The 12,853-nt window shown below is 45.8% G+C and overlaps 2 protein-coding genes, 2 long non-coding RNA genes and 3 other non-coding genes across 7 annotated transcripts; 1 reads left to right on the plus strand and 6 right to left on the minus strand.

Moving 5' to 3' along the window:
* Window positions 1-2,520: 2,520 nt before the first annotated feature.
* On the plus strand, window positions 2,521-7,911 carry CATIP (ciliogenesis associated TTC17 interacting protein). The gene is made up of 10 exons (XM_053471498.1): window positions 2,521-2,545; window positions 3,054-3,125; window positions 3,676-3,876; window positions 4,110-4,165; window positions 4,363-4,449; window positions 5,529-5,693; window positions 6,734-6,855; window positions 6,990-7,066; window positions 7,295-7,383; window positions 7,469-7,911. Exons 1-10 carry the CDS (start codon window positions 2,533-2,535, stop codon window positions 7,679-7,681), a joined length of 1,095 nt encoding a protein of 364 aa, XP_053327473.1. The 5' UTR covers window positions 2,521-2,532; the 3' UTR covers window positions 7,682-7,911.
* A 768-nt stretch (window positions 7,912-8,679) lies between these two features.
* On the minus strand, window positions 8,680-9,451 carry LOC128501126 (uncharacterized). The gene is made up of 3 exons (XR_008355022.1): window positions 9,427-9,451; window positions 9,024-9,136; window positions 8,680-8,742 (listed from the first exon to the last, which is right to left on the minus strand). It is a non-coding gene; the product is annotated as an uncharacterized LOC128501126 (long non-coding RNA).
* On the minus strand, window positions 9,225-9,337 carry LOC128502505 (small nucleolar RNA SNORD89). Its single transcript, XR_008355136.1, has one exon. It is a non-coding gene; the product is annotated as a small nucleolar RNA SNORD89 (small nucleolar RNA).
* Window positions 9,452-10,056: 605 nt separating the features above from the next.
* Window positions 10,057-10,642, minus strand: LOC128502020 (uncharacterized). The gene is made up of 2 exons (XR_008355080.1): window positions 10,473-10,642; window positions 10,057-10,168 (listed from the first exon to the last, which is right to left on the minus strand). It is a non-coding gene; the product is annotated as an uncharacterized LOC128502020 (long non-coding RNA).
* Window positions 10,272-10,383, minus strand: LOC128502506 (small nucleolar RNA SNORD89). The gene has a single exon (XR_008355137.1). It is a non-coding gene; the product is annotated as a small nucleolar RNA SNORD89 (small nucleolar RNA).
* A 472-nt stretch (window positions 10,643-11,114) lies between the features above and the next one.
* On the minus strand, window positions 11,115-11,227 carry LOC128502508 (small nucleolar RNA SNORD89). The gene has a single exon (XR_008355138.1). It is a non-coding gene; the product is annotated as a small nucleolar RNA SNORD89 (small nucleolar RNA).
* A 371-nt stretch (window positions 11,228-11,598) lies between these two features.
* On the minus strand, window positions 11,599-12,444 carry LOC128502325 (histone H2B 1/2-like). The gene is made up of 2 exons (XM_053472088.1): window positions 12,222-12,444; window positions 11,599-11,892 (listed from the first exon to the last, which is right to left on the minus strand). Exons 1-2 carry the CDS (start codon window positions 12,324-12,326, stop codon window positions 11,710-11,712), a joined length of 288 nt encoding a protein of 95 aa, XP_053328063.1. The 5' UTR covers window positions 12,327-12,444; the 3' UTR covers window positions 11,599-11,709.
* Window positions 12,445-12,853: the final 409 nt, after the last annotated feature.

A 12,853-nucleotide genomic window follows, 5' to 3' on the forward strand; every position in this document is an offset into this window, starting at 1 on the left:
TGGAATGAGACAGAAGACGAGGGGCTGGTTGAGAGAGGTTTATGTGTCAGGAGTTTAAATTTAATTTTGGAGATGATGGGAAGCTAGTGAAGAGAGAGACACACAGTTTTTACCCATTTAAAGCAAAATTAAATATATAAAGTACTATATATATTTAAAGCTGGCGTTAAATTAACGTTAAATGTCATCTTTTTTTTTTACAATTTAAGCTTTTGGATAAAAGCAGGCAAAAAAGAGGAATTACAATCAGAAGAGCATTATAAAAGGCAATTATTTTATTTATTATTATTATCATTATTAGAGCAATGTCCAGCTCCCCGTATTCATGAATAGCCAGGGAGCTGCAATATCCAGAGCGGCCACTAGATGGAGTCGCCCGAACATTTTACCAGGTTGCTCTGGAAACGGTTACCATGGAGAGGACGCAGCCTGTAGTTCTGGTATTGGAGAAGGAGCCCGGGCCAGCGACAGGCGGAGGTAAATATGGCTGCCGGGAACCCCAAATAACCCCTTTCATTAAGGTATTATGGGGTACTTTAATACAGAGGGGCTATCAGGAGGCTCACTACAACCCCTATGACGCGCAGTCAGTCAGCATGGAAGTGGCAGGCCCTGGCAAAGAGCTGTGTAATGATAGAGAGTGACGTCACTCGCTCCCTGGAGCCCATTTGAGTTGCCTGAGAGTGATGAGAGTTTGCATTCTTTCTATAATGCCATACATAGGCTGTGATAATCTGGGTTAACCAATTCCTTGCCAAGTGGGAAAGCAATAATTACTCAATCACACGCATGCTATACGGAGCAGCCATTCATCAGGAAATAATCCAAAATGCACACAGATCAGGAGGTTTTAGGTACATAAACAAAATTAATATTTATTTTACTAATAATAATATTAATAACAACCAGAGATTCTGCAATACTTTACAATTCTACAGTCAAACTCCATAAACTTCATTTTTTGTCCTTATCCGCAAAGTAATTTATACTAAATTATAAAAATCATTTAGAATTTAATAATATATCCTGATTCTTAGTATTATTCCTATTAGTCTAATAATTAATTGTATTAAGATGATATTCCTCTTGCAGAATATAACGACGCTATTTATAAATAATAATAATGAGTAATAATAGATATGTTAACCCTATAGGGGTGATATTTATTTGCGCTGACCGATTTTTTTCTTTATCGTGTAATGTATATTTCAGTAATACAATTTAATGATAATAATAATAATAATAATAATAATAATACCTTCATTATGCATAATTATTCTTTTTTTAGTAGCGGAATTATTGTTGTAAAAATGGCCTTTAATGTTTGCGGGGGAGCCGAGTCTGAAATATAAATCTCATTTAGCAGATATTTCTTTAAAAAAATGGAGGCATTTCCTAATACAGAGGGAAAGGAGTCGCCGGCGCCGACGGATATACCGAACGCTGGCCCGGAGGCATCGGAAACTGGATCTGACGCAGGTGAGCGATAACATCGGAAAATAACTCATCCCAACTCCATACTTTAGACATAATTTATCAATCTTAATAAATAAATGAATCAGTTGGTTTTTTTTGTGTAGAGAAAGAAAGTCCGGTCTCCGCAGATGTCCTGACCGGAGTCCTGGAGTCCAGCGATGTTAAAACCACGGCAGGTGAGAGATTTCGCCTCCAATCCCTACAGTTCTGTAAAAAATTAAATAAAAATGATTCACGATGAGTGAAGTGAAACGTCTCGCGTTTAGAAGTCTGTTTGTGAAATCTCTCAACATTTTTTTTTTTTAAAGCAGTTGTAGTTTTTCCCCCCATAATATAATGTTTCTAGGCAGCTGCATATCAGCCATTTGTATGATTCTCGCTCTGTTATCTGATCCCCGATCTACTAAACCCCCCGACTCCTCACGAATGGGGTCTCCAGATAAAGAGAATTTATTGGAACAAATACAGCGCTGGGGGTTATATTACTGTATACAGCGCTGGGGGTTATATTACTGTATACAGCGCTGGGGGGTTATTATTGTATACAGAGCTGGGGATTATTACTGTATACAGCACTGGGGGTTATTACTGTATACAGAGCGGGGGGTTATTAATGTATACAGAGGGGGGGTTATTGTATACAGCGCTGGGGGTTATTACTGTATACAGAGCGGGGGGTTATTAATGTATACAGAGGGGGGGTTATTGTATACAGTGCTGGGGGGTTATTACTGTATACAGAGCGGGGGGTTATTAATGTATACAGAGGGGGGTTATTGTATACAGCGCTGGGGGTTATGCTTATTTCTTTTCATGGGACTTCTGTAGGTAGCTGATTCTCGCTGTCACTGAGCTCCATGTTCGGGTGCAGAGCGTTCAGAGAGTCAGGATTTCTTATGAAATTGCTTATTTTATCTGTAAGCTCCATTATTTCGGTTAGTAGAATTTAGGAACGGTAGTATTTTGAAAAACAATAAATCCACTTTAATAAACAGAATAATAATATGGCATCGGTTTTATTTAGAGACCTCGGTGCTAACAGGAGCCACAAGAGTGATGTTTGAAACAGGTGAGTGATAACTGGAAGGTATTTATTTTAAGACTGATATATATATACATATATGCACTACCTTCAAAAAGTTTGGGATCACTGAGCTGTTTTTGCGTGATGGGAGTGATAAAGGCCCGTTGGAACACAGGAGTGATTTGAGTGATAAAGGGCCGTTGGAACACAGGAGTGATGGGAGTGATAAAGGGCCATTGGAACACAGGAGTGATGGGAGTGATAAAGGGCCATTGGAACACAGGAGTGATGGGAGTGATAAAGGGCCTCTGTACTCCTATGAAGAGATTCCATAAAAAATCTGCCGTTTCCAGCTACAATAGTCATTTACAACATTAACCCCGTCTGCTCTGGATTTCTGATCCATTCCATGTTAATTTTTTGGACAAATTTTCTTTGAAAAACAAGGACATTTCTACGTGACCCCAAACTTTTGATCTGCAGTGTATCTAATTAGTCTTTTGCGTTTGCTTCACACATCATAGAATATTCTTTTTGATATTTTATTTTTCAGGTACAGAGAAACCTTTGCCCAAAAATGTCCCGATGGCCACTCCAGAGGCGATTGAGTTTATGTCCAGCGTGGGTGAGGGATTCACATTTCTTTATGCTATTGAACTGCTTATATGTGATGCTTTTATTCTGGAGCATGAAAATACTTAGCGGGTATCAAATGGAACAACAAGCAGTCCCTGAACCAGGGCCGGACTGGGGATGCATTATTACTATTTTTATCACTGGAGCTAAGTCAGGAATTCTTTATTGTTTCGGGACCCCAGAAGTCCAGATGTGTGACGTGTAGTAATGTACAGTAACCACTAGGCGGCAGTACTGTGAACTACTTTGTTGTAATGCAAAGAATACCATATCTCCCAACTGTCCCTGTTAAGAAGGCCCATTTTCTCTCAGCAAGGAAAGGAAAGAAGGGGCCACATATCTCTTTAGGGAAAGTGGCCCCAGAAGAAGAAAATGGGGGCCCGGTGGTCCAATATCGTCTTACAAAAGGCCAACCTCCTAGCTTCCAAGTTAACTCACATCGATAGCTGCCAACAGGTGACAAAGTCTTGGTGTAGGCTTTCAGGCCCAGCCTTATTGCTTGATGTTGATATATATCATGTTTTTTCTCACCCCAACAGGAGAAGAGGAGCTGGGCCTTTGCCTGTTTGCCGAGTCCTTATACACGGTGTCTGACCTCGGAGAGGAATTGGGGTCCTTCACGGTCAGCGTGCAGCCTGCGTACTACGAGCTGGAAGGATACGAGCATGAGAAGTGCTTCCTTGTTCATGCCTCCAGCCAGGGCTCCGTCGATGGCGTTCCGTGCGGCACCTCGATAGTTGGTAAGTATGCCTTTTAACCCCTCAGCTACTGGACATGGAAACTATGCCCCACACACAGGGCTGGTTTGCGGTGGGGTCAGGCTAGGTCGCCAGCATGGTTTCTTTAAGTGGTTGCAGTTTAGGATATTACTGACTGATACTGAAGCCCAGCTAACGATACATGTGTGTCTCTCAACACGCATCATATGTTTATATCTTCTGTTCTCACTGTTTTTGGGTTTCATTTTTTGCAGGCTACGTTTCGCAGAAATTAGAAACGCTGGAGCAGCATCACCACGAATATATAAAGGTGCAAGCAGCTTTGCTTTTAAAAGCATGGAAACAAAACCTGCCAGCAGGTCGGCCCCATTCGGCCCCCGGCTTCTCCTGCTGTAAAGACTCAAACCTTAATCAGTCGTTGGTCTCGTCTTAGATTCAGGAGCCGTATGTCTATCCCATGCATGTTTAATCCCCTCGCTGTATTACCCTCTACCATAATTTTTACAGGTTCGGGGGCATTGTGTGGATAAGAAGACTCACATGCGGAGGCAAGGAGACCGGCTGGTGATTACGCGAGTTATTACGGAGGGCGAGGTAAGAAGCTGCTACATGGATGTGAAATTTCTGTACATTAACCAAAAAACATCAATAACTCAAAAAGGACACAAAATCAATTAGTAGAAAAAGGTAAAGGAATAAAAATGTGGATCTAGAGTCTGCGGGATTCAGCACTAAACCCCAAAATGCAGAAATTGCAGAAAGTTCCGGCCCCATTCGGCCCCCGTCTAGTCGCCCGTTTCTCCTGCTGTAAAGACTGAAACTTTAATCAGTCGTTGGTCTCGTCTTAGATCCAGGAGCCGTATGTCTATCCCATGCATGTTTAATACCCAGTATCCCATGCATGTTTTATACACAGTATTACCCTCTACCACTTCTGCTGGGAGGCTGTTCCCCTTACCTATCGCCCATTTGGCGTCACTTTTATGAAATAAAATTCCACCATTGTTCTAGACAAAACGTCAGGCTTTTTCAGAGGGGGACGGGTCACGTATTCTATAAGAATATCCATTTTCCATATTACTGACGTGCAGACGTTGATACTTTTTTGAGCCTGAAATAGCTTCTAGCAGCCAAACTCGATCGCAGAGGGACCCTTATAGCGAGTCAATTTTTAGGAGATCTCAACTGCAGATCAGGAGTTTGATTGAGCAAGGACAATAATGTGATTTAACCCTTTGTGCGCCTCTATGTGCGGGTCAGCGTGTGTTATGGGATGACAGCAGCATAAGTTATAAAACATAATTACCGCTGGGTCACATGACATCACATGATGTGACCCTATCGCATTCCCCCCCTCTGCAAGTGGAGTGTTCCAGGTCACGGCAATGTGATGTATGTGCAATTCTGCTATGATGTCACTTTGAAACAAGTTTCATCATCATCATCAAGTTTCAAATCACACGTTGATATCGGTGTAAGTGTCTGTGAACCGAGTGAACGTTCAGCAGCACAATGCGGGATTCCAGTTTTAGCGAAAGCTCTTGAGTCGTTAACCCTTGCCGTGAATGCTGAGTATTAATCACATGACCTTTTCTATTATATGGGAATCTATAGGTTTCTTCCCCGACCCCGAAAAAGCAGCCGGCGGATAACTTGTGGTTTTCTCTCCATAGAAAGTGCGAAATGAAAGTACTTCTCATCCCTCGAGCCTGCTGAGCGGGTGGGTTTCCGAGGCGTCCAGCCTGCTGATTATGCGGATTTTGGCTCGGAGGAAGATATCAGAACGCTTGGTGTTCCTGGCTTTCGACGCGGAGATGAATTTGTGCGCGTCGAGCTATGTGAGTTGACACACGGCGTGACGCGTTAACATCTTGACTCAGCAGCGGTTTCCAGTATATCTCCCCCCATCAACCACATCCTAAAATAACTCGATAATGAACCACATCTTGTATCCTGTATACATGCGCGGCAACGAAACCATTCTTTCAGGCTAGTTACTAACATGAAACCCTCCAGAACAACGCAACAGCAGATGGGTGCACTGTTGCCCGTACCTAGAAGCAAAACGCATAGAGCCCCCCAAGACAAATAATAATTGGAGCCCCCCTTGCATTTATTAAGTAATGGAGGAATACTCCATGGTGGTCTAGGGGAGGGAGCAGAGATAAATGCATCACCAACAAACTTGACCACATTATGGCAGCGTAGCCCACCACACCGCAGGAGCGCAGACCACCCATCCCTAGCGAGCGACATCTTGTGGTTGGCATGACCCCCTAGGCCTTGGCAGTCTAGCTCCGTATGGCAGAATATGGATCCGGTGCATTAGGACAGAGGTGTTATAGCCAGACCAGGATTTTTGGGGTATCCCAGCTTTAGCGCCAGCAGCTGAGTGAAGATCGGTGAAACGGACTAAATCACGTGTTTTGGGAGCAGGGATTTCTTTAAGAAACGGCAAACTTTTTGTTGGTTCTTAAATCAGGGGTCCGAAACGAATCAAGCACGCCGGCATTTGTTTGGCGCTGAATTCTGTGCCAATGGGGACACGCATTTGCAATGAGCTCTCAGTGCCGCGCATGTTCACAGCTTCCCGGGTGATTGGGATCTTCAGCCAGGAGCCAGAGATCAGATTAAAAAACTTTTACAGAGCAGCATGTAGCGTAAACCAGTATGAAAAGTAATCGAGGCCATTCCACCGAAGCTTAAATGCCCCAAATCCCCTCCCCAGGAACCAGATTTAACTCTTTCACGTAAGAAAAGGGTCTTGGGGGCCACACTCAGCCCAGACACGTTATCATCTACTATCAGCCGGGGACCGTAACCTTCTAAATATCTCATAAAAGAATCCATAACATATTTCTTGTTACTTATACCCCAGAGCGAGCTGGGATCGCGCACGCAGCTGATTGGAAGAGACACGGCGGAGGTTTACGGCATAGAGCATACAGTCGATTCCGACGACATCCCCGTCGCGTGGCACTGCCACTTCCTCACAGACGGGTAAAGTTACACGTTAACTCTGTGTGTGCTGGGGCCCCGGGCACATCGTGAGCGTGCGCCGAAAACGTCTTCCCCAACCGTAGGGCAGAAATTCTCAGATAATTTCTTTTAATGCCTATTTTGGTTTCTCCCAGACATTTGACAAGTCGGGTCCAGATAGGATCGCCCGTTTATTTTACGCTCACAAAGATGCCAATATTATCAGAAGCAGGTAAGCCGGATCTTCAAAGCATGGTGATTAAAAATGCTAAATTCTGTTGAATTTAACATGTTTGTAACCGTCTGCAGCATCACAAACAACGTTCCCGGAACAAAGTAACATCCTGCTGTGATCATTTGTCACGTGACAATAGCAGGCACCAATAGGTTATTGCCATAGACACAAGAAAGTTACACGGTGGAAGGAATAATTTCTTTTTTTTTTTTTTTTTTTTTTAAGAGGAAAGTGACCCAAAACCAGTGTTCGAAAAGAAGCCTCTCATTTGGCAGGAGGACATGCAGTTACTTTCTGAATTCCAGGACAGAAAGGTACGTGAGGGTCCGCGACAAACATTTGCCCCACGAATTCCCCAAACCTCGATTCATTCTCACCTCTCAAACTCTGCTCTCGCAGGAGGAGCTCGTGGCCGACCATAACACCTACCTCCGCCGGCACCCCGAAATCAAGATACTCCTCGCAGATTTCATGCAGTTTTTACTCCTGCGGAAGCCTGATGACATCATTACATTCGCAGCAGAGTTTTTTGGACCATTCTCCACAAACCAAAGACGTGGAGACTCTTTCCTGTCATCCCGCATCTCCAACCCGTTCCGGAACGAGAAATAAAAGGAAATAAAGACTTTAAACTAGAGGCGGCTTAACGCTGATGAGACCTTTATCGTTTTACTTAATCTATTTAGCTACGCCTGTAGGTGGAAGCTCATGTAGATCAGACGTTAGCAGCTACACGAAGGACAACTCAGTCTCTTGTTAATGAACCAAAACCTTTATTTTTGAACATTATAGGTTACAGCTGCCCTTTGTTAATAGGAACGTGATACACTTCAGTCATCAATTTATAATAAAAAGTTTGTCAGCATAGGTTTCTTTAGATGGAGATAATCACTAAGCAACAAAGTAGGATTCAGGAATAACCCCCCCCCCCCCCCAAAAGCTGTGCACAAGGTGCAGTCTGACATCACACCGCAGCATTCTTACAACAAACTGATCATTTAAAGTCTAAAACTAACAGTGAAGTCAGATCGTGGGATAACACCACAGAGCAAGTACCGGCTCTTCCTCTGGAATAAGTCGACCCAGCAGGGCTTTGAGGTACAGGGGCTTTTAATCAGTGTCTCGTGGCAGAGGCACAACGTAGAGGCCCTGTCCAGCACCCTTGACTGCCATTTTAATACATAAACAATTCAAGGGCCAGGAAATAAGTTGGCACAGGGCCATAATCTGAACTAAAGGGAACGCAAGACGTTCCCAGCAGAGGTGGTAGAGGGTAATACAGTGAGGGGATTAAACATGCATGGGATAGACATACGGCTCCTGAATCTAAGACGAGACCAACGACTGATTAAGGTTTGAGTCTTTACAGCAGGAGAAACGGGCGACTAGATGGGGGGGGGGGGCGAGCTGCCGGCAGATTCTGTTTCTATGAAGATCTGGCACACTTGTACTGTAAAGATTATATACTTTAGTTACGTAAGCGAGACCCAAATGATTAATTGGAGGAATTAGCAAAACAGAGGTAAAGCTGTAACATTTTCATCTATGATCATTTACAGGTAGTATTTCTCCTCCACTGTCGTCACATGATTCAATAGTCAAAGCAAAGGGCCTCAGGTGGACAGAGTAAGGTAATCCAGCCGCTGTCCCATCTTTAGCTGATCCAGAAGTACCTAGAACAAGGAGAGAAAGTATAAATCATTTACAGAAAAGGAGTGATCAGGAATGGTTTATAAATCCTTGTAAGAGCTAAAATCCCTTTTGCACAGGTGTGAACTGAGGTCAGTTTTGATTTCGCTTCTAGGAGTTGAAGTCATTGCGCCCCAGATGGGGCACTTCGTTCGGCCTTTTGTGTCATCATTCCTCAGGGACCTGCGGCTCGTAGCCTCCCGGCTCGTGTTTGTAACAAACTAGAGGCTTTTACCATTTATGCTCAATTTGACAGATTTTATACCTTTCTCTCGAATCTCTGCTGTGTATCGGAGCGGAGCATCTCCCCGTCTTCCAGAGGACTCTTCCATGCATCAGCCCGACGAGCGATCCATCCTAACGGCAGCCACTGGATCCCTGCGAGAGAATAAGTACAGTCAGGGGGGGGGGGGGGTCTACGACAATAACCAGATCCGGGGTGAAGACCACCTTATCACAGAGAGCTGCTGGGTCAGCCAGGATTTCGCTTCAAGGAGATTTGTCATGGCACCCCTCTGTAGAGAGCAAACTGCCCAGGGGGGTGCTGCAATTCGGCCTTTTTGGTCATCATCCCCAAGCAGCAGAAGGGCATTTAGTGACCCCGAGGGGCCCCGCAGCCTCCCCACCCTCATCAGCCCCTTCTGTGTGAAGAAAGGGATCCTACTCACCACCAGCATGCCGGCTCCCGCCTCAAAAGTGAACCCCAAAATTCAGGGTTCACTTAGCCAAAACTGAAAATGACCCCCCCCCCCCCCCCACACACTTTTAATAAAAGTTACACACCAAAATTGTACAAAAAATTATATATTATGATTGTTAACTGCAATCTCAGGCATACCCAGATTCCAGCATGTACTGGTTGGCTGGGCATTGTACCGGTATTTGTCCAATTTTAGTGTGTAACCATCAATATGACTTGGCATGATAGGAGTGTGATTGCTAACAGCAAACTCTTTTTATACCCAGGCAACCAGTAAATGCTGGAACCTAGGCATGATGGGACTGATTGCTGTTAGCAATCACACCCCTATCATCCCAAGTCAGCCAGTACATGTTGGTACAGGGTGGCTGTGAGTGCAGACCCCATACTGCTGGCAGCATCAATACACAAGGGGGCAGCTAGCCAGGTTTCAGCATGTACTGGCTGACTTGGCATGATAGGAGTGTGATTGCTAACAAACTTTTTATACCCAGACAACCAGTAAATGCTGGAACCTAGGCATGATGGGACTGTGATTGCTGTTATCAATCACACTCCTATCATCCCAAATCAGCCAGTACAATACCAGTACAATACCTTTCTCATGAATCTCTGCCGTGTATCAGAGCGGAGCATCTCCCCGTCTTCCAGAGGACTCTTCCATGCATCAGCCCGACGAGCGATCCATCCTAACGGCAGCCACTGGATCCCTGCGAGAGAATGAGTACAGTCAGGGGGGTCTATGACAACCAGATCCGGGGGTCTATGACAATAACCAGATCCGGGGTGAAGACCACCTTATCACAGAGAGCTGCTGGGTCAGCCAGGATTTCGCTTCAAGGAGATTTGTCATGGCACCCCTCTGTAGAGAGCAAACTGCCCAGGGGGTGCTGCAATTCGGCCTTTTTGGTCATCATCCCCAAGCAGCAGAAGGGCATTTAGTGACCCCGATGGGCCCCGCAGCCTCCCCACCCTCATCAGCCCCTTCTGTGTGAAGAAAGGGATCCTACTCACCACCAGCATGCCGGCTCCCGCCTCAGGGAACGTCCCGGAGATGATGCCCCATCCTTGCAGAGGGAGCACCCGATCCGGTGCGTGGTACCGGCCGAGGGCGACTGATCAAAGAACAGGAAGTCGCAGCGATAAAGCGTCACCCATAACCACGTGCTCTGCCGCACAGCGCCCCTGGATGCCAGTACTGCTGTTTAAAAGAGACGATCTACCCACTCGTGGTGATCAGAGTCAGATCACGTGACTGCAACTGTGTCACGCCCACCAAGAGTCAGCCGAGATACCCCCCTCACACCTTTGAGATGCAGGTCGGGTGGGGGAGGGGAATTTAGCAGTTTCTTTCTGTAAATTATTTGTACAGTCAGCGACTAAAACCCGGTACAGAGAGCAGATACAGACATGGAGCTGAGGCAGTCACTTATTGTACATGGTGGGGAGATTATATAGGGTCTTATATAGCGCCATCATATTCCACAGCGCTGTACAATGCACCAGAAGCTTTGTATAGTTTGTAGTGTGCCAGGCACGGGCGGTAGTCCCATGGCGGTGTCCGGCCCTTCCCAGAAACGGCATGGGGCAACATTCTGCCCCTGCTGGACTGTTTCGGGGTCTATAATAAAAAGCCCCCCCCCATCACAGAGAGCTGCTGGGTCAGCCAGGATTTCGCTTCAAGGAGATTTGTCATGGCACCCCAACCATAGAGAGCAAACTGCCCAGGGGGTGCTGCAATTCGGCCTTTTTGGTCATCATCCCCAAGCAGCAGAAGGGAATTTACTGACCCCGGGGCCCCCGCAGCCTCATCAACCCCCTCTGTGGGAAGAACGAGATCCTACTCACCCGCCTCGGAACCTGCCGGGGGAGATCCTTCTCCATGTAGCGCGGAAGCTCCGCAGACCCGTTCAACAAGCAAGTCGGCTCAGATCGAGCAGTTATTGCCCCTTAAACCGCTGTCAACAGCAACCTCTTTAGGTTTTAATTAAACTGATTCAAATGAATCATTTCAGGATCTCCAGAGGACGCCCAACCAGCTCTGCAACATACTCAACCCCCCCCCCGCACACCTTCCATAAAGATAAAGAAAAGTGTAAAAATACACATTTATTTAATTATAATTTCACAATTTATATTTCAGTTCCTCTAAAAAACCTAAAGTGAAGTCAGCAGAATGAGATACGGGCTTCAAACTGCAAGAGGATGGAACCCCCCCAGAGTCCACGGCACAAGACCCCCCCAAAGTGGTTCACCTGCCGCCCCCCTGCGCTCCGAGGGCAGATTGGATCTCGCAGCTGGTGATGGTCTTTCTCGGGTTGTAATGGGACAGCCTGGCAGCTTCTTCAGCGACACCGGCCAGTCCGTCACCTTTCACCAAGTCTCCATTCAGAAGCTCCACGGCCTTCTGATACCGGCTCTGATCCGGATGGACCTAGAACATCAGACGGTCACCAGCGCACCACCCAGGGGCAACACAGTGGGATTTCCCCCGTTCTGTAGGACCAATTGGCATCCAAGAAAACCTCGCCTTGTGCAGACCCAACTAATCCCTTCTTGCAAGGAAATCACCCCATAATCAGCCATTCAGAACTAATCATTAAGTCAACCCTTTAAATTCTCACAGGACACATGGTTTAGTAGATAATGCCCATAGGGGAATCAGTTGCTACAGATTCAGGATTTTAACCCCCGCACAATCTTATTCTTTTTGAAAGGGTAGTTCCCGGGTTGCCGTCGGCGGCAGCAGTTCCTCCGATTTACCTGCTTTAGGACTCTGTAGACACGTTTAGAATATTCCTTTTTTGATTTCTCTTTACCCGCCGCCTTCAGGGGCCGCTTCTTACCACCAACACCAACCGCTTTCATCTTTAGTGCTCTACCTGGAACAACAAACACACAACACCGAGACCATGAACCGGTAACCCAACCTCTAAAGCACCAGAGAGGTAGAAAGCACCGCTGACCCTCACCAGGGGCATCTCCTCCCCAGTATTTAGATTTCCTGACTCATTAATCTAGGGATTCAAGTCTCTTTGGGTAGAAAAGATCCAAACATCTAGCACTTTTTCTTAGTTTACTAAGAGTGCTATATAAGTGGCACAGTCTGCCAGCAGAAGTGGTAAAGACTGATACAGTAAACATACACGGGACAGACGTTACAGAGACAGCCAAGCTGACTAATGATATATCAGATCAAACTTTCAATTAGGTGGAAAGTTTATTATTGCGACATCAGACTACTACTGGAAGACTCAGCAACACTCTACAAATAACCACTTACCCCAAATCACCAGCAACCGAGCCCAAAAACCACACTGCTGCTTCACCGGATAAAACTACTGCGAGAATAACCCTTATATACCCCCCCCAATCACTCAATCAACGGCACGGGG

The sequence above is a fragment of the Spea bombifrons genome, chromosome 7 (assembly GCF_027358695.1).
Source record: "Spea bombifrons isolate aSpeBom1 chromosome 7, aSpeBom1.2.pri, whole genome shotgun sequence".
Lineage (NCBI taxonomy): Eukaryota > Metazoa > Chordata > Amphibia > Anura > Pelobatidae > Spea > Spea bombifrons.